Source organism: Ahaetulla prasina, chromosome 4 (assembly GCF_028640845.1).
Source record: "Ahaetulla prasina isolate Xishuangbanna chromosome 4, ASM2864084v1, whole genome shotgun sequence".
NCBI lineage: Eukaryota > Metazoa > Chordata > Lepidosauria > Squamata > Colubridae > Ahaetulla > Ahaetulla prasina.
Window position 1 is genome coordinate 51,395,803 of NC_080542.1, and position 25,449 is coordinate 51,421,251.

Sequence of the window (25,449 nt, forward strand, 5' to 3'; positions counted from 1 at the left end):
GGCTGGAGGCCCACTTCTTCTGCTGGCTTGCAGTTGCAATAGAGCAGGAGGCCATGTGGTGAGCTGGTGTTGGTGCTGCGGCCACAAGATGAGGCATGTGTCGGGGTGTGGATGGCCTGCATATGGGGCCCTGATGTAAGCCAGTGTGTGGAGCAGCTCCACCACTACCCCCGTCTCACCAGATAATCATGGCAATAGTGTATTATTTAACCTCCTGCTCTGTTGTGGCTGCGAGCAAGCAGAAGAAGTGGGGCGGTGGCCATCCAGGGTCTTGCTGGATGGGGCTGCTGGAGCTGCCTCTGCAAGGCAAGGCAAGTATCGGGGCAGGGATAGCCTAGCTGCAGGACCCTGAGGTAAAATGGTGCAGGCGTGTGAGGCAGCTCCACCCCCAGCCTCATGGCAATGGCACTAGCACACCATGTGGTCTCCTGCCCACCCCCATGAGCAAGCAGAAGAAGTAGGCCTCCTGTACATGGAAAAAAAATAAAACATTGCCTGAAAATAAGCCCTAGTGCTTATTTTGGGGCCCAACAGAAAATAAGACCCAGTCTTATTTTCGGGGAAACACGAGAGGGGCCTCTGTGTTGAGATTTGGAAAAACTATGCAGAGCAGAGAGGTCATTATGAACCAAATGGTATGAACAAGGTAACTTCTTCCATTACCAAGGTGACCAGTTTCTTCAGCCAATTGACCACTCATATCAAACCAATAAAGGAGAATATTTGTAGCTCAGGGTTGAAATGAGGGATCCTTGGTGCTCCCTGACCTTGGTTGTTTTCTTGCAGATGTTTCATTACCCAAACTAGGTAACTTCATCAGCACTAGTACTGATTATTTTATCTAGTTTGGGTAATGAAATGTCTGCAAGAAAACAACCAAGCTCAGAGAGCATCCCGGACCACTCACTCTACATACATGAATTGATTCAATAGGATCTGTTGGGATTAAGTAAGAAGAAGGAGGAGCAAATATATGACATCTATGATTTCAATAGGAGAAAAAGAAGGGGGCGCAGATAAAAAAGGGCAGCCATAGGCTCCAGAACTTAATCTCCAATTTCTATTGACTTGGCCTTTTTATTTCCATGCTCTCACACTACAACAGAATCACCGCAAATAACAAGGGCCACCTGTATAATGGTTGTTGGATCTGATTCTCAATTTTGTGGCAGTTGCTCATTAGGTGATTGGTTAGCCAGTATTCAAGGCAAATTATTTGGAGGATATCTCTGACTTTTACATTGCTCATCACAAAAACTGAGAAAGTTTTAAAAAGATAGGTAGGCATTCCAAATATTATATGAGCATGTTAATATTCTATTAAAGGAAAATAGCTTGAGAGAATGTTTGGAATGGCTATTTGCGCAATCTCTCAAGTTTAACTACTACCGGTATGGAACTCCACATTTATCAGACATCCTATTTATAGGAGCTGGATAAAAATACACCATTGTGATATACAGTATGAGACAGGAAGGCATAGTGAACTTTAATGGAAACTATGCTTCTAGCTAGAGAGTTCTCCTGAAAGGCTTCCAACTGTGAGTATATTTGTAGAAAAACTAAGGTTGATTTTTCCATTCTTGTACAAACTATTATCCACAGGCATGGCACAGAACTTCTGTCAGCCATAAAGTTTACTTACCTGGCAGGGGAGATACCCTTATACAGTAGTTATGTAGCTTTGCTGTACAACCCTCAACAACCTCAGCTGCTGCCCTTCATATTTTTTCTGCAGATTTGGCAATCCTAATATAGTTGAATTTCAGTCAATTTATTCAATTTCAATTTATTTCAATTTATTTCTTGCTCTCTGATGGTCATCCAAATTTTTTATAGCTCATATCTTAACTCAAATGTTTATTACAGAGACCAGTAGAATTGAAAATAAGGAGCATTTAGTTAAAAATTCTAGAATAAAATAGTAACAAATAACAAAATTTATGGTTAAAATCATAACCTGGCATCTTATATGTCAATTGCACGTAAACAAGAACATGATCTAAACTATAATATAATATTAGTCCTTAAATTGCGAAGGCCTATAAAGTCATTAATTACTAAAATGCAACCAAATAATAATACCAAAAGATTCAATGCATTAATTGTGTAAAATACCTATAATGGATTATCCATCAGGTTCCAATGAAACCTTAGTGCTGTTGTGCAGAATCTAGCTACCTGTGCTGTGACTACCATCCATTTGCCTTTAAGCAATCACTGAAAATGAATGGTGCCAGAATGGTCAGAATACCTATAAAGATAAATTTTGTTCAAATGTCTCTGTAAAAGGATTTTCTTCTTCACAAACACATACTTTTTCAGCCAATGGTATCCCTTTAAATTTGCTGTCCAGGATGGCTGATGCAGCCCATATCTTGTAGCTCCAAGTCAGACATGTGCAAGAGAACTGAATGATACTGGTAACTAATGGACAGTTAGCCAGACATAATGGCTTACTGTTCAAAGTTCTTGCATAATTCCTAATTTATGATTTCTTTTCCATGTCTCTTTAAAGGAGAAAGGTTTATATATAAAAAAAATCTGTACATAGCCCAAATGGATGTTGCTTCTTAAAAGAGCCAACAACCTATAAATTTATCTGACCAACAGAAAAAAGATGTTGCAAATTATTTTGCGGTACCTAAACACGAATCTCAGCTTAGAAGGAAGAGTCTGTTTGACTATGTAAATTGTATCAAGCATTCTGAGACATAAGCCAATATCGTCTTAGATGCCCTAAGTGTCTTTGTGTACAATTTTGATTACAGTCTACCTATGCTGAGGGTATCACAATTCCATTTCACAAAATATTAAGAAAAATAACCAAGTTTTGCAGTTCATTGTATAGCTTCTGACAGTTTGGTATATAGATGAAGACACCAGGCTAGAAACCAAAAGCCCATGAATTTTAATTCTGCCTTAGGCACAAAGCCAGCTTGGACCTTGGACCGGTCACTTTTTCTCAGTCCTAGAAAGGAAGCAAAAGCAAACCAATTCTGAAAAATCTTGTTCTGTCCCTCCTCGCCTCTGTCCGAGCGATGGCTTAATTAGCCGGCACTATCAGCTCTGGCACCAAAATAGCGAGCGTCTGTCAAGTGTCTCTGTTATCTTCCTCGATGCCGATGAATCACCCAAGAACAAACAGTACTTCAGCTCTTAGTTAATTTGCCTGCTATGAAGAGGCACAGCAGCTCTTGCTGCCTTTATATCCTGTGGGGTGTGGCTCCATGACTCAGCACTTCCTAGGCCTGCCCCACCCCTGCTTCTGTTGTTCCCGCCTCTCCTGCCTATGAAACCTAAGGTCCAGCCAGGCCTGATTGCCATCAGCTGGGTCTGGAGGCATGGCCTGGGGGGGTGAAAGAGTCAGGGGACAGAGGCCTCATTATCTCTTCCACCTGCCCTGCCTCTGGCTCCTGGAGCTGAGCCAGGGAAGCTGGTGCTCCCGAGGTAAGTCCTGACGGCCCTTCCCCCTCACTTTTCAAGTCACTTTCTGGCAGGCGGCCCAGCTCGGGGGGCGCAGACACAACAAATCTTGCCTAGAAAACTGCAGGGGTTTTCAAGGCAGACTCCCAGAATCTTGAACAAAAGGGGAAAAAAACAAAGGTTTCATATACTTATTCACTGTTATATACTCTTCTCCTACTAGATTGGCTGCCCGAATCCTATGGAGAATTGAAAGAGAAGGAGGGGGCCTTACCGAGGGGTGTCTGGTTTCCATTGACAGCCTGCAAAACCATGTAGAACATTTTGGGGAGGAGGAAAAGAAAGAGCTGCGGATGGATCTGGAGAGTTTCTTGGAGTTCTGGCCACCTGAGAGCAAACAGTTTGGCATGCAATACATCTCCCACATATTGGGTGTGGTATGTACATATTGTTGAAGTCTGGAAGGAATTGTGGGAGGGAACTTGGACAACTAAAGCAAATGTATCCTGCAACCAGCCTGCATTTATAGTGGTTTGCAATGCCCATGGCCATGTGACCATAACAGTTTGAATGGTTGTAAGTTTTTCCTGAAACCAGTGTTTTACTTCTGTTTTTTGGAAGAAAAGCTCTATAACAACAATGGTTTTGCTTAATGACTGTGGTATTCGCTTAACAAGCACATTTATAATCATTGTGTTCAAAAATTTTGAAAGTCAAAGTCGACTCTGCTCATATGATGGCCCGCTTTATAACCACCACAATTTTCAACTGTAATTGCCAGTCTCAATTATGGTTGTAAGTCGAGGACTACCTGATTAATGGGCATATTGTGCGAATGCCGTAAATTACCGTATATACTCGAGTATAAGCCGATCCGAATATAAGCCGAGGCACCTAATTTTACCACAAAAACTGGGAAAAACTATTGACTCGAGTATAAGCCGAGGGTGGGAAATGAGGCAGCTACTGGTCAATGTAAAAAATAAAGATAGAGCCAAGTAAAATAACATGAATATTTATTTGAACGAAAAACAATAAAAGTGCAAAAGGGGGAAGGAGGATTCCCAGCTTTAGAAAATTTAGAACTACGCCACCTTTGGTATGACCTGAGCATAGCTCATAAAATTATCTGCTACAATGTACTTCCTATCAATGACTACTTCAGCTTCAACCACAACAATACACGAGAACACAATAGATTCAAACTTAAAAGTGAACCTCCAATCTAGATTGCAGAAAATGTGACTTCAGTAACAGAGTTGTTAATGCCTGAATGTGCTACCTGACTCTGGTCTCTTCCCAAAATCCCCAAAGCCTTAACCAAAGACTATCTAGTATTGACCTCACCCCATTCCTAAGAGGTCTGTAAGGGGCGTGCATAAGAGCACCAGCGTGCCTACCGTCCCTGTCCTAATGTTCCCTTTAGTTGTATTCCTTTTATGTATTCAATTCATGCTTATATTTATATAATTATTTAATATGTATTTGACAAAATAAAATGAATGAATGAATGAATAGAATAGAATAGAATAGAATTTTTATTGGCTAAGTGTGATTGGACACACAAGGAATGAATGAATGAATGAATGAATGAGTGAGTGAGTTACTTCAACAACATTGTCTCACAGAAATTGACAATACAACTGCAAGCATGAAAATGAGTCCTCCTTTAGCTTCCAAGGGACCAGGGTGCCTCTGAAGGTCAGTGCTCTAAGCACTAAGAACCCAGCACAAATCTAAGCCTGTATGCACACCAATAGTGAAAATACCCTGCACAGTGTCTCTTGGCAGAGAAGGTTAATTTTCATAGACGTTGGGGTGGCTCTTTTTTTTTTTTTTTTGGCAGGGCAATAAGGATCTCTAATATCATTAAACCCAAGTGTGAGGAAAAAGACAGCAGCTAAAATGTTAAGGCCAGTTGTGTGACCTTCTCCAATACAGTTGGCCTGGCTGTTTGCCAAAACTTAAAACACCCTCCCATCCCCCCCTCCCTGCTAAAGCTTCTTTCTTAAAACAATTGTGGTCTTTGCCTTACATGTGGCTCAACCTTTCACCTGCCAGGTTCCTAGCCCTTCACCCTTGACCCACTGCTGTGTTTGCTTAGCATTGTGCCAATCGACTTTAGAAGTCTGTGTGTGTGTGTGTGTGTGAGAGAGAGAGAGAGAGAGGAGGGAGGAGGAGTGCAAAGGGGAAGGAGGATTCCCAGCTCTAAACAAAGGGAAATCCCGGAATGCCAGCGCGAAGGCGGTGCTCGCTCCTCCTCCCTTGCTCAAAAGCCCCAATAACCTTCACCAGCAAGGCAGACCCCACGGAAGGAAGGGACGGGCTGACTCACCGAGCATCTGGCTGAAGAGCAGCTGCTCCAGGTCGCCCAGCACGGTGAAGCACGGAGGGAGAAGAAAGAATGAAAGAAGGGGAGGAACGGCCCCTCCTTTCTCTCTCTCTCTTCCAGCGCCACGGAACAGAAGGGGACTAGGGCGCGCACACACACGCCCAGCTTCTGAAGCACGGAGGGAGAAGAAAGAATGAAAGAAGGGGAGGAACGGCCCCTCCTTTCTCTCTCTCTCTTCCAACGGGAAAACGCTTTTCGCTATGGGGAGAGGAGGGAGGAGGGAGGGAGGGAGGGAGGTTGGCTTGCTTATTCAACCCTTCCCGGCTAGCCATCCAGCCCTTCCCAGGAGAAGGCGAGGAGTTTTGGGCGAGCGACCTTTTTGCTAGAAAGCGGCAGCTGCTGCCCCAACACCACCAGCATCTCACGGGAGAACCTTTTTCTACTGGTTGAGCTTGGCCAATCGCCGCTTGCTCTGAGTTGCTGCATTGTTTGTTCACCCGGCGTCTCAATTTACCAGAAAGCGGAACGCGAGTTTGAGGGTCGCTGGGCGGGATGGCGCTGCGCTGCGCCGCCGAGAGCCACTCAAAGGCCAGAAGAAAGGTCATTCCATCGAGTAATGGGCGAAGGCTCCTCTCGCTCCGCTCACCCATGTTGCGAGACGCCTGGTGAACAAACAATGCAGCAACTCAGAGCAAGCCGCGATTGGCCAAGCTCAACCAGTAGAAAAAGGTTCTCCTGTCGCCATTGTTGCTAGGCAGATGTTCAGGCGCAACGGGAGAGAGAGAGGAGGGAGGGAGGTTGGCTTGCTTATTCAACCCTTCCCGGCTAGCCATCCAGCCCTTCCCAGGAGAAGGCGAGGAGTTTTGGGCGAGCGACCTTTTGCTAGAAAGCGGCAGCTGCTGCCCCAACACCACCAGGGCTTCCCCGCCACCGCCACAGAGCGAGCCCCGGGAGGCTGAGGAAGGAGCCTTCGCCCATTACTCCGATGGAATGACCTTTCTTCTGGCCTTTGGGTGGCTCTCGCGGCGAAGCTCGCGCGGTCGGGAAACCTCCTCCCTCAGCCGAGAAGGACTGCACCGCCAGGGCTTCCCCGCCACCGCCACAGAGCGAGCCCGACCTCCTGCCCGAATCCTATGGAGAATTGAAAGAGAAGGAGGGGGCCTTACCGAGGGGTGTCTGGTTTCCATTGACAGCCTGCAAAACCATGTAGAACATTTTGGGGAGGAGGAAAAGAAAGAGCTGCGGATGGATCTGGAGAGTTTCTTGGAGTTCTGGCCACCTGAGAGCAAACAGTTTGGCATGCAATACATCTCCCACATATTGGGTGTGGTATGTACATATTGTTGAAGTCTGGAAGGAACTGTGGGAGGGAACTTGGACAACTAAAGCAAATGTATCCTGCAACCAGCCTGCATTTATAGTGGTTTGCAATGCCCATGGCCATGTGACCATAACAGTTTGAATGGTTATAAGTTTTTCCTGAAACCAGTGTTTTACTTCTGTTTTTTGGAAGAAAAGCTCTATAACAACAATGGTTTTGCTTAATGACTGTGGTATTCGCTTAACAAGCACATTTATAATCATTGTGTTCAAAAATTTTGAAAGTCAAAGTCGACTCTGCTCATATGATGGCCCGCTTTATAACCACCACAATTTTCAACTGTAATTGCCAGTCTCAATTATGGTTGTAAGTCGAGGACTACCTGATTAATGGGCATATTGTGCGAATGCAGTAAATTATATTCAATAAAGTTATGATTCATTACTCAGCACACTGAGAATGCAATTAGAGAGCATTGGAACAATGTTTGTTGCACTATATTAAACTCTGATAAAAGTAAACAGTGAGGTTGGGTTATTTTTGCTGTTTGTAGCAAACCAAGGTGATGACAAAATGATAACATACATGCTAGGTTGCCATTACATTACTGTTTTTTATTGCTTCCCGGAATGTTTATTTTTTAAAGATGAGTTTTTTCTCCCAGCCCTTTTTCTTACTACCTGGTTATTTAATGGAGCTCTTGGTCCTTTGACACACCAACATGCGTATCCTTTACAGCAGGAAGATGGTACTGTAATTAAGTGAGTGTCTAAAGATGAAATACTGGAGGATTATGGAGCATATCTGAGGTATTTAAAAGTACACATCAGGAATCCACTGACTGGTCAGCGCCTTCACTAAGTTCTTAAACTACGTAGCCCAAAGGTCTGTAGAGATTTCAGTCATCCAGGTCATGGTTGTCCCAAAGGTGTTTTTTCAGGAGCCAACTGGACTTTCTTGTTTTTTCTTCTTATTATACTGGCAGGGCAATAAGGATCTCTAATATCATTAAACCCAAGTGTGAGGAAAAAGACAGCAGCTAAAATGTTAAGGCCAGTTGTGTGACCTTCTCCAATACAGTTGGCCTGGCTGTTTGCCAAAACTTAAAACACCCTCCCATCCCCCCCTCCCTGCTAAAGCTTCTTTCTTAAAACAATTGTGGTCTTTGCCTTTCATGTCGCTCAACCTTTCACCTGCCAGGTTCCTAGCCCTTCACCCTTGACCCACTGCTGTGTTTGCTTAGCATTGTGCCAATCGACTTTAGAAGTCTGTGTGTGTGTGTGTGTGTGAGAGAGAGAGAGAGAGAGAGAGGGAGGGAGGGAGGGAGTGCAAAAGGGGGAAGGAGGATTCCCAGCTCTAAACAAAGGGAAATCCCGGAATGCCAGCGCGAAAGGCGGTGCTCGCGTTCCTCCTCCCTTGCTCAAAAGCCCCAATAACCTTCACCAGCAAGGCAGACCCCCACCGGAAGGAAGGGGACGGGCTGACTCACCGAGCATCTGGCTGAAGAGCAGCTGCTCCAGGTCGCCCAGCACGGTGAAGCACGGAGGGAGAAGAAAGAATGAAAGAAGGGGAGGAACGGCCCCTCCTTTCTCTCTCTCTCTCTCTTCCAGCGCCACGGAACAGAAGGGGACTAGGGCGCGCACACACACGCCCAGCTTCTGAAGCACGGAGGGAGAAGAAAGAATGAAAGAAGGGGAGGAACGGCCCCTCCTTTCTCTCTCTCTCTTCCAACGGGAAAACGCTTTTCGCTTGCGGGGAGAGGAAGGAGCGGCGGCGGCGGCGGGGTTGCAGCCCAGCCGGGCTCGCACAGCATGGGTAAGGCGGAGAGGAAGGAGCGGCGGCGGCGGGGTTGCAGCCCAGCCGGGCTCGCACAGCATGGGTAAGGCGGAGAGGAAGGAGCGGCGGCGGGGTTGCAGCCCAGCCGGGCTCGCACAGCATGGGTAAGGCGGAGAGGAAGGAGCGGCGGCGGCGGGGTTGCAGCCCAGCCGGGCTCGCACAGCATGGGTAAGGCGGAGAGGAAGGAGCGGCGGCGGCGGGGTTGCAGCCCAGCCGGGCTCGCACAGCATGGGTAAGGCGGGAGAGGAAGGAGCGGCGGCGGCGGGGTTGCAGCCCAGCCGGGCTCGCACAGCATGGGTAAGGCGGAGAGGAAGGAGCGGCGGCGGCGGGGTTGCAGCCCAGCCGGGCTCGCACAGCATGGGTAAGGCGGAGAGGAAGGAGCCTTCGCCCATTACTCCGATGGAATGACCTTTCTTCTGGCCTTTGGGTGGCTCTCGCGCGGCGCAGAGCGCAGCGCCATCCCGCCTGACCTCAAACTCGCCCGCTTGGTAAATTGAGACGCCCGGTGAACAAACAATGCAGCAACTCAGAGCAAGCCGCGATTGGCCAAGCTCAACCAGTAGAAAAAGGTTCTCCCGTCGCCATTGTTGCTAGGCAGATGTTCAGGCGCAACGGGAGAGAGAAGAGGGGGAAACCTCCTCCTCAGCCGAGAAGGACTGCACCGCCAGGGCTTCCCCGCCACCGCCACAGAGCGAGCCCGACCTCCTGCCCGAATCGCGCGAGTGCTGATGGGGTGCTGCCGTGTCCGGCCTGAGCTTGGCGGCTGCTAGAGCGCGAGCCCCAGGTGGCTGAGGAAGGAGCGGCGGCGGCGGCGGGGGTGCAGGCCAGCCGGGCTCGCACAGCATGGGGAAGGCGGGGGAGGGAGGAGCCTCGCCCATTACTCCGATGGAATGACCTTTCTTCTGGCCTTTGGGTGGCTCTCGCGCGGCGAAGCTCGCGCGGTCGGGAAACCTCCTCCTCAGCCGAGAAGGCTGGCGGCCCTGCCCAGCCCTCTCACTGCACCACCAGGGCTTCCCCGCCAATGCACAGTCCGCCAAGTTTGCGCCCGCCCACCAGACACGGGAATGGGGCCGCCTGGGGCGACAAATCCCGCGAGACCTCGGCGGGCCCGCTCCCCGTCCCTCCCATGGGAGTCCGTTCGGTACCCCCTCCTGTGCGGGGTTCCCGAAGACGTAGACTCGAGTATAAGCCGAGGGGACGTTTTTCAGCACAAAAAACGTGCTGAAAAACTCGGCTTATACTCGAGTATATACGGTATATTCAATAAAGTTATGATTCATTACTCAGCACACTGAGAATGCAATTAGAGAGCATTGGAACAATGTTTGTTGCACTATATTAAACTTTGATAAAAGTAAACAGTGAGGTTGGTTTATTTTTGCTGTTTGTAGCAAACCAAGGTGATGACAAAATGATAACATACATGCTAGGTTGCCATTACATTACTGTTTTTTATTGCTTCCCGGAATGTTTATTTTTTAAAGATGAGTTTTTTCTCCCAGCCCTTTTTCTTACTACCTGGTTATTTAATGGAGCTCTTGGTCCTTTGACACACCAACGTGCGTATCCTTTACAGCAGGAAGATGGTACTGTAATTAAGTGAGTGTCTAAAGATGAAATACTGGAGGATTATGGAGCATATCTGAGGTATTTAAAAGTACACATCAGGAATCCACTGACTGGTCAGCGCCTTCACTAAGTTCTTAAACTACTTAGCCCAAAGGTCTGTAGAGATTTCAGTCATTCAGGTCATGGTTGTCCCAAAGGTGTTTTTTCAGGAGCCAACTGGACTTTCTTGTTTTTTTTCTTCTTATTATACTGTCAGAGCTGAAGAAGCTTCTTGGATGAGAAGCAAATTCAAAGAAAAAAACAAGGAAGTTCAGTTGCCTCCTGAAAAAGCACCTTTGGGACTACTTAGTCCAAATGATGCTGTTCAGCCCACCTCCAAGCAATAGGGGGGCAAGGAAATAGCCCTTGATAAAACATGTTTGAATCCTTCACAAAATTTTGCAGATTGGGAGATAATCAGTCACACTCTCCCCTAATATCTAGTTTTTTTTTAAAAAAAAGGCAAGATAGAAGTTGCAACCACATGACCAAGTCCTGACCCTTTCGTGTATGTGTCTATTGCAGGATTTTATGAATTAGGAAAATTAGAAAAATGCATTTCTAAAGTATGCAAGAAATGTAGTGAGAGAGATAAGAAAAAAGAAAGAGGGAGAGATGATTGATGTACATGTTTTGGGGATTTATATATACTATATAACCTGGCTAGTAACTTTTGATGATTTTAATATAGATCGTAATAGATGGAATGAGTTGAACTGTGCATCAATTTATATTTCTGTTTCCAAATTCTGTCTGAGAAATAGATCCCTCTGTAGGTACAGAAACTGGCTGTCTCTCATCTAAAAAATATTTGTTTTCCTGATCCATCTTATTTTTTTGTTTTTGTGGGAGCAGATCAATTGCAATGGTTTCACCCTGAGTGACCAAAGGGGACTTCAGGCAGTTGGAGTAGGCATTTTCCCCAATCTTTGCTTGGTGAATCATGATTGTTGGCCCAATTGCACTGTCATCTTTAACAATGGCAAGTAAGTATTCTTCTCTGCAACACTCTTCTTTTCTGTTCAGAGAGTAAAACAAAGTCTTTCAGAAAACAATCTGCTTTTCAGAGGAAAGATAGCCTAAGTCTAATGCACTGACTTCCACTTCCAGAAAATATATAATATGGCCACTGCTGAACTCATCTAGAGAAATGGGGAACCTGTTGGAACATTATCTTGTACAAGTCCCATTTCAATAAGTGGGAAATGTAGGAGACTTTTACAATGTTCTTAGCAAGCTGAGAAGTATTCAGTAAAGACTGTGCTAAATGGTTCAATGGCTTGTACTCAAGGTGTATTGTCAAGAACATGGAATAATCTTGGACCTAGGAAAATAAACTAAGAAAATGGTTGAATGAGGTAATACTTTAACTACTATGTTTTTTTCACTGAATAAATTCCTAGCAAGAATTTAGTAATGAAATTCTAATTCACTAAGATGGTAATCAATCTGTTGACGGAAGGCACTAAGGATCATAATGATATTTCTAAAAATAGACATAATCAATCTTTCTTAAATCTGTACTATTGAACAATGTTATTCAATCAAATAGCTCCTCCAAGTCTGTATGAATAGACAAGCATCCAGTCGTCTTAGAGAAAGGATAGTGATAGCTATATTTTCCCTTAAAATATGCTCCCTTGATATTATCTGTTTGATTGCAATAAATGTAAGAAATCTACTTCAAAGATCAGAGGATAAGAATTGGAAGACCAAATGTGATTCCTCTGGAATGTTGCTGTACGTATATTCCAACTACCTCATAAAATAAACTGTGAATAGCAGGAGAAGCATGTGAATTCTGAATAAGAACCAAAACTTAAATTAATGTTGCTATTGCTCAGGGATGAGCAACTCACAATCCATAGTTTTTTTTTAATGGCTCTCACATCCTTGCTTGCAACTCCTGGAATTCCTAAATCACACATGCAGTATTTAGTAGCAAAATACCAGCATTCATGGAACAACTTCTGATGTCTTTTTTCCCCCAGATAAATAGATATGTTAAACTTTAGTAGGCTTAAGACATTTACCTTATTAAAGCCTGCCACAACACATGCCTACTCCCAAGACTCTCCCAGGAACTACAGTACTACTTGGGTGATCTCAATGCATTATTACATGTCTCTGCAGTCCTTGGAAGTTGATTAAAAACAAATACCACCACAGTGCAGAAAGGCCAGACTATAGCATGAGTCAAAATATCAGAATATCAGTCTGGTATTTTTAATATCACTGGTAGCTTTGACTCTCTCTGTAACTGAATGGGGAAAGGATCATGTAGAACTTCTCTGCCATGGTGGGAGAGGGTGATGTATTGGTCATATTTGATTGGATGGGATGTTATTTCTGAGCATGCCTGAATGGAACTTTGGGCAAGGAGGGAATTCAAGGTGTGAAGTGTCCAAAACTAAAGCCAGGATGCTGTTGAAAACCTTCTGTTATGCAGTTATTAGCAGTTATTTTTCTATTGCTGGGGACTGTTTTCCTGGCTATTTGATTGAGGGGCATTTGCACTGCACTGCAGCTGCTCTGGTTAAAGCCAGCATTTTGCCATTCCTTTTGATCAGGGCTATGTGAAATAGATCAATTCACAAAAGGACTTAAAGAAAGCAGCAAGGGAAGGCTCTTACCTAGCTAGCTATGTCTTCTGCTACTACCAGAAAAAAAAATCCCATACAGATTTCAAGATGGATTGACTGATACTAGGAGATAAAGTCCAGTTGGAAATCATTCCCAGCAATACAAAGAAGCTACTGAGTGGAAAGATCCATCTTTCTCTGGTTCAGCTGTAGAGACTGCCTTTTAGACTGCTATGTTACTACTTGTCACTCTTATCCTTTCAAAAGGAGAATAAGAATAAATGAAACTTGCTTATAGACTTGTAGTGTTTAATCTTAGTTGCCTGAAAATAATCCCCATTGTAATGTTTTGGGATGGATCAAAATATAAAAGTAAAGTACCATAAATTATTCTGGTCCAATATCTATCATCCATCCTTTCTAGTAACATGTAGTGGTTATGAATGCTATTAGAAGGCCTGGAGCATACATTATGTGCTAGAGGAAAATCTGAAATCAGATAGTGGAAATATTTAAAAACAAAACATTTTATTGTGTCTGGCATTATTTTTTATATGGATGCTTTGTAGTATAATTGCAGTGAACTCAGTAAGGTAGTACATGTGGTATATTTTTTAATTATAGTGAATAGACTCACTATAAAAGAGTTCTGCTTGCTGCTACTAATGCTATAATGCTGAAGCTGATCTGCTAAGTAAGACCTACCTATGCCAAGGGAAGGTCCTATTAAACCTTGGAGTTTCGTTTCACCAAATTTTTATTCATAAAACTAAACTTCTCTTGGATGGGGAAGAGAAAGCCCAAGAGGACCAGGAGATGAAAAATCCAAGCTGTGATTGCCTTCAACTCTGGTTCCCCCACTGTGAGAAAAACTAGTCAGTCAAGTCAATCAATCGTCAATCAATACAAGTATTCCTATGCTAGAGCCAAAGCCTGTTTGAGAGAGGAAATTGTCTATCCTTTGTAAACTGTATGGTCTTAAGCTTCTAGCTTATAATTTCAGATGCATCTTTAATGTTGTCTTTGGTACATGCATGTCAATGTATAGCTGCCCCCAAGCATTCAATCTACTAAATGTCTGGGCTCAGACTGCTTTTCCAGTGTTTCTACCTTTGTAAAACTGCAGGTTTCTGTTTTTTCTTTCCAGTCATGAGGCTGTAAGATCATTGTTCCACACCCAGATGAGGTGGGTCAGTCTTGAAAGCATAATATATTCCCTTCTCTCACTACTTCTCTATCATCCTGCATCAGTATAGATGAATCACAGACAGTAATAACCCAACTTTGGAAATGTCTGTTGGTGCATAATTCCACCGTTTCTGTTATCCCTCAGCTAAATTCCACTAAACCCAGCCCTTAATTTAATACTTCCTGCATTTTGTAGTGTATAATAATAATAATAATAATAACTACTATAATATTAATTGTGATTGTCACCTCTGGTCTTATCAGATCAACTTGTCCATCCTTCTTAACATCGGTACTACCTTCTTTTTCCCCTCTTTCTTTTCCATAGCAGTGACAGCATGAGAGCCTGTATTGGTAATAAATCCTATCAATCTTTCATCTTATTTGCAGATGACTGATTGTCTGAGATCCCTTCCTCTAATTTTGGTTGCATTGATTACAACAAATTTCAGCTGGGGAGAGGGATTGGGCATTTCATCCCTTCCATCCAATTTTCCACCCTATGACAAGTTTTTGATTGTCATTTCAGGAGGGCCTGGTAGGAGAAAAGAAGACCACTGGGCCTCTGAAAACCTTCAAGTGTTTTTTGAGCATTCTTGGCAAATCTTTTTATAATCCTTGGAGATTTATTATGTGTACTTTCCAGGAATACTCAAAAGAATATTTTAAGTTTTTAAAAAAGGGAGTTATTTGCATATCTGTGGTGTAAATTATAGAAATCCATCCCTTGATTCAACTGATTATAAATAAAGCCCTTAGTGGAAGTTGTTACACGTTTTGAAACCAATTATCTTCACAGCTGATGTAAGAAACTGTGATTGTCTCTGTATGTGTGTGAGTGTAACTGTAGTTAATGTGGCACGTAAAGAAACATTCTTTCAAAAAAAAAGTGAAAATCTGTACTGGGAAGTTGTGGTTAAACTTGTGTGATATCAGATGTATTACTCTGATCTGGTTAAGGGGAACTTAAAGGTAATCACCATATATTTCTCAATGCTTCTGGGCTTTGAAAATGAAACTGGAATGAACCAAATCAATCCCAGTATGTGAGGTTTATGTAGACCATACCAATTTCTTTTAAGGAAGAATAACAAGAGAAAGATTGAGAATGTGAGAGAAACTACTTCTTTATCTTACACATTTGGAAGCATTCTTTTTATATTTGGATAGACATAATTTAATTGCCTTCATTATAAGGCACTACCAAGGCACTGTAGTGACACTACTGTCAGAAAGGAAGAAAGTAGGAGTGATGAGGGTGCATGGCGAGAACATATTCATGTGCTCAAAAGCTGAATGTTTAGGAATGGCACGATTAATGTATCTGTACATGTGCATGTAAGTCTGCTTTTGCTTATTTTCCATAACAGCTCTATATCTAACCAATGTACTTCATGTATATGATTTCAGTTGTGATTCAGTTGGTCTAGAGCGCAGATGTCAAACTCATGTCACGTTGCCATCAAATGACGTTTTGTGACATTTTTCCCATTTGCTGAGCTGGGGTGGGTGTAGGCTGTACGTGATGCATCTGCCAGTTTAACACCCCTGGTCTAGAGACTATGCTGAATCCCTCAGGTTCAAATTCTAAAGCTAAGAAATCCACTCTACCCAAATACCTGGACGATGCCACCCAAAAGCTATCTGCTAGTGGCATTAATAATAATAATAGATGAAAAGTATCGGCAGGTGACCCTCTTCCTCAACCTCACAAATAAGTGCACACAGGCCCATCCCTTTAGCTTGCATTCTGGCTGACTCACTTATAGAAGATTATCTATAGGTTAATTGTGGCTGTGTGAAGCAGTAACTACAGTATATGTGATTTTCAATAGCAGCTATGAAGTGGAATATTGTGAGTGTGCTGAAAGTAACAAGGAACATGTCAATTAAAAGGTAATTTGTATAACAAAATAAAATGAGAAGACACTTATCCAGAATTTCATAATGGTGCTTTTAGAATTCTACTTTAGGCTACACTTGAGTATACTATAGACTCTAATTTTCTAAAAATTCAGTTGTTTAAAATTTAAAATTTTAATTAAAGGACAGCGAACACTATGTAACTGACTTCTGAATTTTTTAGAATTTGTTCAAAACTGGACACTGCATGCTGAAATTATAGAGGTTGTTGAATGAGATTTTCAGTCAGAAAACAAGACCACTTTGTCCTACCAATTTTTAACAAAAGCCGGGGGGAAATCCAGAATATGGAGAATAATACTCCTCAATAAATTATGCAAAAAAATTAAAATGGCTTTGATTTCCATAAATGTATGTAGATTAATTTGATCTTTTCTTATTACAGAATTTTGTTTACCCTTGTTCAGAATTTAGTTCAGAAAACAGAAAATTCCACAAAATAATCCCTGTCTTTGCTTGGGAAGATACATCCTTAAAGAGTTTTTTTCCTAAGAATCTTGACTATAGAATCAAATAATTATTACAACTGATCTAATGCCTCTTGCCTTATTTAAAACTAGGATAGAGCTACGTGTATTGAGTAAGATCTCTGTAGGAGAAGAGCTGACTGTTTCCTATATAGACTTTCTCAATGTCAGTGAAGACAGAAAGCAGCAACTGAAAAAACAGTATTATTTTGACTGTACCTGTGAGCACTGCCAGAAAGGAATTAAAGATGACCTTATGTTGGCTTTGAAAGAGGGGAATGAAAAGGTATGACTTTGACAAATTTCAAAATATTTCCAGGAATATAGATGGATAAGTATTGAATTGGAAACAGAGGTTTGGGTTCATATATACCTTCATCTATGGAAGCTTGCTGAATAATTACTGTCCCCCCCCCCCCTTCCAACTTAGTTTACAAAGTTTTTGGTGTGAGGATAAAGTTGGCACACAAATCTGACAAATTAATTAATAAATGTAATCAGTATCATATATCTTGTTTCAGTCAAGAACCTTACAAAGAAATACTAAGATGCAGTTTTGTTTTGTTTTTTGCAATTCTGGAAGTTCTGCAGTTCTGGGCATCAATCTTTGGTGAAACACAATGTATCTACCCTCATTGAATTATTTAACAGGTTGATTTACCTGTAGATAAATGTTTGGGTGTTGCAGATTAGCAGGTAGAGTATACTATAGGATAGTATCAGTTGATCCAGGCAGCCAGCTGAGGCCTGTTGGTTCACCTATCTCTTGGGGGGGCACCAAGGACATCTAGGAAAGGAAATATACAGATAGTTGAATGTGTGGAAGAAAATCAGTATAATGAAGTAAGTTTTACTGTGAAGTACAGGTATATGTTCTATTTTCATTTTGTTGAAAAATCTTCAGTGTCCTTGGTCTTCAACAAATACACGGGCTCTCCTCTCCTCTGTATCTTCACTGATAACTTGATGAATATCTTATTTGTCCAGAAATAAATTGCCAGATGTTTCTTAAACTGCTCTGATTCTGGCTCTCACTATAACATGAGACATTATCATCCAAGGTAATTATTTATGTGTATATCACTATTAGTCAGCTTCATTAAAACTTTGCAAGTATTGGGCTATGGTAATGGAAGTGAAGGAATGCAGTTTAGGTGGAGAAGAGACAACATGGACCAGGTATGAGAACCATGGAAAGTTCTGTCTGGACAAGTCCAGAAACTGTCTGACAAGAAACTGTCTGGACAAGTCCCTGACTCAAAGTCACCCAGCTGGCTTCTTGAGTGAAACAGGATTAGAGTTCATAGTCTCCTGCTATCTAGTCTTAAACCATTACACCAAATGAACTTTCCTATCTTTAATTATTCACTGTAAGTATGGCTAAGAATGTACTTTTACACTTTTCAAAATGCTGTTTCTACTCAGACTAGCATTAGAGATACCTTCTTGAAATTCATGTAGTTTGCTCACTTAATTTGCCAGCTTTGTAGTGCTTGACTGGACAAATTGATTGGCACCGAGTTGCAAATATGGATTTTCAAGGATTTTTTTTTTTTTTTGCAAGTAGCATTTGCATGTAGCATTTTGTCCACGTGGATCACTATAAGACAAATTTCTGTTGGACACTGAAAATATATTGCTATTTTGATAACATACAGAACCATCCTGGAGGAAGGAATGATATGAGGTGATGCTGCTAGCTCCCACATCTTTATCTCCATACCGTGGGCTGAGCCAGATGGGAAGCAAGCGAGCAGGCTATCAAAGACGCCAGGTGGAGCGCTTCCCATTTTGACTTCCTCATCACCACCGTTGCTCCGGTGAATGGACAGTTTGGCTGTGGCTATACGTGGGGCGATGGGCAGGGCTTCTGCCACTCTGCCCCTTTGGATTTTTTTTTACAGCGCCGCGGTTCTGCAAGTTTTTGTTTTAAGCGCTGCTGCTATTTTGCAAGGTTTCTTTTGCTTGCTGTGCAGCGGCACTTTAAAAGCAAAGAGCTTTTAAAGAGCTGCGGCGCTTTAAAAAAAAAAAGTTGCAGAGTGGCGGCACTTTAAGAAACAAAACTTGGAAAGCCATGGTGGCATTGCTTCAGAAAAACTTGCCCTGCACTTCGCCGCAGCCAAACTGCTCGTTCAGGCCAGAGCCAAGGCACAAAGGTAACCGCAACAGTGAGGGGGTCAAAATAGGAAGCCCCCACCTGCCGCTGCCTGCCCGTCCTCTGCCCCATCCTCCGCTGAAGCCAAACTGCCTGTTCTGCGTTCGGGGCACAGCCAATCTACCACCACCACCACCCTCTGATACCCTGCTCATTCGCCCACCCACACAGCTCTCGCCTCGTCCATTGCCACTCCCCTCTGACAACCCACTCACTCTCCATCCTGCCCCTGCGGCGAATTATACCCACAGCAAATATCCGGTGTTGGGATGTCTTGTGAAGAAATGGAGGCAGTGAATTGGCAGAAGGGATTCGGTGGTGGCGAGAAGGCTGCCCCCAGCTGGCCGCTCGGACCTAGTGGCATTGAGTCACACCATAGAAAGCTGGAGAAAGCTGTGGCCCATATAGATGATGGGAATAAGCGTAGTTCCTACTAATGCTGATTTTATTTCAGCTGTCTGACTTTTCATAATATAAGAAGGACCATTTTGACCACTAAATCCAACTCTCTGCTCAGGATTTAATTTAATTTTTATTTAATCCAGATTGAAACCTCTTGGACAGATTATTGTTTAGTCTGCACTTTAATGTACCCAGTAAAAAGACTGTTACAATCTTTCTAGGTAGTTGGTGGTACTGTGAGATTTCTCTTACTGTTTGGAAATTTTTTTCTAATATTCAAATAGCCTTCCATAACTTTTATTATTGTTTTCCTCTACCATCTGGGGAAAGAGAGTAAATATTAATTTTCCTCTATGTGACATCCTTTCATTTGTTTGAAGCATGCCATCTAAAACTCTCTGTGTCTTTTCTCAAAACTCAACACATCCTCCTCCTTCAATCTTCTTAGAACCCTGTTCATCTTCATTACCATTCTTTGAATCTGTTCCAATAAGAAAAAAATGAGCTAAAGTGAATCTCGCAAGGTTTGTTCCAAGACATATTGTGACAATAAAAAGAAAATTGGATTTATTTTATGATGCCCTTTGACAAGAAAAATGAGGAAGCACATGCTAATATGTTATTATAACCCTTATTTTTCACAGCCATCTCAAGAAGTGGTGAAAGAGGTCATTCAGTTTTCCAAAGAAATCATGAAAAAGGTTGATAAAGCTCGTTCGGATGGGGTATACCATGAAGTAAGTTATTGAACACCGAATTTTCTGCAATGATTTCCTTCACAGTAATTTAAGTGTACAGGGCAATCTTTTTCCATCTCCCTAGGACTCCATAGCAGTGTAGGCCATCTGAACCCCTTTTCTGTGAACCTCAAAATTCAGCAATAAACAGCCAATCAATCATTTTTTAAAATAAGGAAACAAAAGTGTTAAGAAAAATCACCTTTCCATAATAGTTAAAAATGGAACAAAAAAGCTGATTCTTGTTACTTCCAGGGATCATGTCCTGCTTATTGTCAAAAAGAAGATAAATTTTAAAAGTGTATCTTCTTCCCGCCAAAAATTTGCCAGCTCCTGCAGGTGTCTCAGAGGCTAAGTTGCTGAGCTTGTTGATCAGAAAGGTCGGCAGTTCGAATCCCTACTTTAGGTCTCCTGTGTGAGCATAGTTACATTTATTTAAATAAGCCCTAAAATACATCTTATGGACTTTTATATGGAATTACCTTTCCTATATAATCTAACTTTCTACCTACTGCAAGTTGGACAGGAAGTGATGGTTTTTGCTGTCCCCAGCCTCCAGAGACTCATAGAGAGACTCTGGAGCCAGGTGAGAGAGAAAACGGGCCTCCCCCCCCCCCAGCACCCCCCCCCCGGAGGCAGGAAACAGCCTGTTTCCCTACTTCTAGTGGGCACAGAAGGCCCGAAAATCAGCTGGCAGAGCTGAGTTTGCGTGCCCACTGATATGGCTACATGTTCCACCTGTGGCACGCATGCCATAGGTTCGCCATCATGGTCCTATACCCTGAAAGAGCTCCGTTGTAGTGGCTTTTCTAACAACAATAATTTGGAGTCACACTTAAAATATATAAAAGTATAGAACTGTACCCAATAATGGTGAATTATTATTGCACAAAAGTATAATTATTTCTCTACATTTATTCCAGATAAATTATAAAACATACATTTTGTTTTTTGAAATTATGTGTGGGGGGGACTGGTTACAGAAACAACTCATATATATTGATATATTGACCATCAATTGTGTTGTAAATGTTGTACCTTGATGAACGTATCTTTTCTTTTATGTACACTGAGAGCATATGCATCAAGACAAATTCCTTGTGTGTCCAATCATACTTGGCCAATAAAAATTCTATTCTATTCTATTCTATTCTATTCTATTCTATTCTATTCTATATCCACACTCAAAACTGACCTGCCATTAGAGCTATGCCCTCTAGAGGGAGACCTCTTTGTTCTGTTCAGATCCCCTTTTTTGATTATTTTGTTCTTGTAATTGTGACAGGTGGTGAAATTGTGCCGAGAGTGTTTAACAAAGCAGGAACCAGTGCTGGGAGAAACCAATATTTATCTGCTGCGAATTCTTAGCATCTTATCCGAAGTTCTCTCTTACCTCCAACTCTTCAATGAGGCTTCTGGCTACTCAAAACAGATGGTGGATGGTTACCTGTATGTGACTAGAGTCCCCTTTCTTCTCTCTTCTTCAGTAACCTATTTATAGAAATGATAAACTAAGCAGACTTGGTAACCCTCATTTACTTAATCACGAAAATACCCATAATTGAAAGAAATGAAGGCAAGCGTTTAGGATTCTTAGAAACTAATATAACAATTTAGGGTCATAACAGTACTGTATAAGGGCTAAATGTATCAATTATGCTTTAAAGTGCAAAGATTCATATAAATATTTTAAATAAGTGAAGTATATAGTGTTTTTCCTCCCCCTGTATGTATGTAACCAAAATAGAATTCTTACTTAATCCCAGATAAATTTGCAATTGTGATACAAATCTTGGATTCCACTTCTGGCTGCAAATAGATTAGCAAGTTGCTGTTTTCCTCTTTGCATATTTGTGTTCTATATATTACTATCTATCCACAATATCATTTCAGCTTCAGAGAAGCTGAAACTGTGGAAGCCTCCCTTGTTTACCACTTCCTCACTCTTTGACCTGTTACTTGGAGATGCAGGCACATTTAAAACTTGCACATATAGGAGATTACCTGAAGGGCTGAAGGAACTTGAATATTATCTAAGAGGGATTATAAAATTGCAACTCCTGGTTGAAAAGAAGGGTGGAAGTTATTGTATTTCCTTCCTTCCTTCCTTCCTTCCTTCCTTCCTTCCTTCCTTCCTTCCTTCCTTCCTTCCTTCTTTCCTTCCTTCCTTTTGTAAGGTCCCAAAATATATTTGAGTCACCAGAATGCCAAAAAGAGAGATTCAAGAGAGGCTTGCAAAAAGAAACAGATTTTATTTATGGTCAAAAACAAAATAATGGGTGGGACTATATCCAGAACATAAAAATACAATGCACGTGAGAAGATAGCCACACCTTGGGGAAGATATGGCGTCCTTTTTATACCCTCAGAGACATCAGTTTAGTACCCAATTCTGGCCTCCTAGTTTAGGTTTGTGTATTACTTGCTGCCCTGCAAAGGAATAGAAGCCTCCCAATTAGCATTATCTCTTCCTTAAGCATTCCTTTGTTCTCCCAATTACTCATTTGGCCCCCTGGGCTGCAGGGAACAGATCAAAGGTGTAAATTAGGGCTGAAGTGTAAATTATCTCCTGGATGATGTCTGCAGTTCCAACTGAGATAGGTACCATGCTCTTAGATGGCACGAGAAAAACAGGAAAAAGATTGATATGGTTTCATATCAAATGACAGGAACATATATTTGACAAATACCAGATACATTACAGAGGCCTAATAACAGAATATGTTTGTTACAAATATAAAGGCATAATATATGTGATACAAATATAAAGGCATATTTGTGTTACAGATATAAAGATACAATACATGTGTGTTATACAAATACAGAGGCTATATATGTATTAGAGGAACTTTAATGGTTACAGAATAACAAGTTTCTACTAATTCTAATATACCAGTATATTATATTCTAATATTATTTATTATAGCCTTATTACTGTTTCCCTTAACTTCCTCCCTCCCTCCCTTCTTTTGATTTGTCTTTTATTCTATAAGAAGTTTTAAATAAAAGTTCTTTTTTTAAAAAACTTGTATAACATGCTTCTTCTCTTTGTCCCTCAGAAAGCTTTACCATCCCAAAAATGCCCAGCTTGGGATGGCACTCATGAGAGCTGGGGTCACCCACTGGCATGCTGGGCTTATTGAAGCAGGCCATGGGATGCTTTGTAAAGCTTATGCTATTCTTTTGGTGACACATGGACCCACTCATCCAATTGCCAGAGATCTGGAAGTAAGTGATTTTCAGGTGTGATGAAGTATCTTTTGGATTCAGAAATTATTGTGTGATTAATAAAATTTTATTTGTGATTCCAATTTGTTGGAATTGGATCTAGGTAGTTACATGAGGAATTAGCAAATATCCTGCTGTTCTCCAGGACTAGCAGTTGTTGAAGTAATATAAAGACATAATTAATAGCGATAGAAGAATGTAGTGAATTGTTTATGAATTTGCACAGAGTACCCTGATAATAGCTGCCTGTGATAAAGACTTAACTTTGAAAGTAAGGATTTTTTCCACAGACTACAATTAGAATAGCACATAAAAAAATTGAATTTTCTGTAACTTGCAGTTTCTTTGCATTCATTTAGGCCATGCGTATTCAGTCTGAGATGGAGCTACGCATGTTCCAGCAGAATGAATTTATGTATTACCAGATGAGAGAGGCTGCCCTGAAGAACCAAAAGATCCAGATCATGCCTGAGCCCACCAATGAGGCTTCAGTTGGCCTCTTTCAGAAGAAGCAATAATAAGCTCCTTTGCTGATCTGAATGTGCATCCCCATATTCTTGCAGCTACTGCACCATCAGCATTTCTTGTGCTAAGAGAAAGACTGTGAAATGTCAAGGGAAAAAGTATTTGATCCTGAATGTTGGCTTCCAAAGGACAAACGTAGTTGGAAAAATGTCATATATTTTATCATATTGATTTAGTTATATTCACACAGTACATCTTTACAATTATTAATAAAACTGTTGCAGTAATATGTATCTTTAACATTAATTCAGTTAAGGTTGGTACATACATATAAAAATGTTATTTTGTTCTGCTTCATGTATTTCTTTTGAAAGTAGGGTTGTTGAAATAAAGTGGTAAAGAAAAAATTGCATACCGAAAGTTAGAGGTACGCTGTTTCCTCCATAAAGTAGTTGAAAACTTCCTATAGACCAGGTTTTAGCTGACAAAGTTTTATTATTAGCTTTTCATACTGCTCTTAGTGATCCTTCCTTCCTAGGTAAGACTTAAATGATTAGGATTTAAGGCCATGCAAAAATTGGAAACTGATCCCCAGCTCAGGATAGTGGCTCCTCTCAATCTGGAGGCAAAATAATCAGGAGACTGATTTTTCTTTTCTCAGTCTGGGGATAGGTCATCGTGATTTCTTTCCAATTTTAGACCGTGAACCAGGAAATACTACACTCCATAACAAAGAATGAGAAGAACAAATACTATTTTAAAAAAATAATAATCAATGGTATGGAATTTGGGGTAACGAAAATAGAGAGAAGGAATTAAGGATGTCAAGTTTAATTGACTATAAATCATTTTAGAGGTTTAAACAAACTAAAAAGGGCAATCAAGAAAGAAGGAAACAGAAGTTGAGTAATGAAAATTCATGTGGGAGAGGATTTTGCATGGAGGCAAAATGAATTAGACGTCTTCATCACAGCTCAAGGTGTTAAAATTATAGATAGCAATAGATACTTTCATTGGAATGACACAAGTAATAATGGTTAAATTTAGAGTTCCTATAATTACAGCAAGGTTTTTGCTCCTAACTCAGTTTGAACCATAGTGTTTTCCATTCCATATTTTAGATTGAGATAAGCGTTTTATATACATGAAATTATGACCAAATTATTAAATGTTTTGATCTTATTAGGCAAAATGTGCACAGTGCATATGTACTGTTTTGGCAAATACGAAAATAATGGCATAATATAATTATTTCAACTCATTTTATTAGCAAGCATGTGCAAGAGGTATATCAATACACACACACACACACACGTTGGAATTCTGGCATGACTTAAAAGAGATAAGGTCGGCATTCTTTTGAAGAACCCTTCCTATCACAATATGGATATTAGGGTTTCTTTGTAATAATGAACGAAGCTATAGCCACAATAAAACTTTAATAATGAAATGACCTAAAGGAGTTAATATATAAAAGAAATCTCTCTGAAGAAATATCTCTAAAGAGCAAAGGTTTGGAAGAAGTTATAAATTGTTTCATGTAGCAGTGTCATACAAGCATTCGGGAATAACTTTTTTCATACCTTTTTTTTTTGCTTCCTTCTGTACGTACCCAGGAAAATATAGACAGAAGTATGTCTTAGTAAAAAAATGGAATGAAAATAAAACTTCTCAACATATTAGGTGTTATGGGGAAGGAATGGTGAATGGTTAAAGGAAGCAAAGATCTAAGGAATATACAGTGCATTCAGAAAGCATTCAGACCCCTTCACTTTTTTC

The 25,449-nt window shown here is 41.4% G+C and overlaps 1 protein-coding gene across 2 annotated transcripts in view; it reads left to right on the forward strand.

Moving 5' to 3' along the window:
• The window catches only part of SMYD1 (SET and MYND domain containing 1), a 38,493-nt gene extending 14,471 nt beyond the window's left edge, over window positions 1-24,022 (forward strand). Inside the window, exons 3-10 of one of the 2 annotated variants that reach the window (XM_058181653.1) lie at window positions 3,650-3,863; window positions 11,379-11,509; window positions 14,253-14,291; window positions 16,777-16,969; window positions 19,885-19,977; window positions 21,263-21,426; window positions 23,037-23,205; window positions 23,565-24,022. In XM_058181653.1, the coding sequence (XP_058037636.1) occupies window positions 3,650-3,863; window positions 11,379-11,509; window positions 14,253-14,291; window positions 16,777-16,969; window positions 19,885-19,977; window positions 21,263-21,426; window positions 23,037-23,205; window positions 23,565-23,723 (1,162 nt within the window). In that variant the 3' untranslated portion in view covers window positions 23,724-24,022. The remainder of the gene's footprint in view (window positions 1-3,649; window positions 3,864-11,378; window positions 11,510-14,252; window positions 14,292-16,776; window positions 16,970-19,884; window positions 19,978-21,262; window positions 21,427-23,036; window positions 23,206-23,564) is intronic. The other variant, XM_058181652.1, reaches the window with a different exon arrangement.
• The last annotated feature ends 1,427 nt before the right edge of the window (window positions 24,023-25,449 follow it).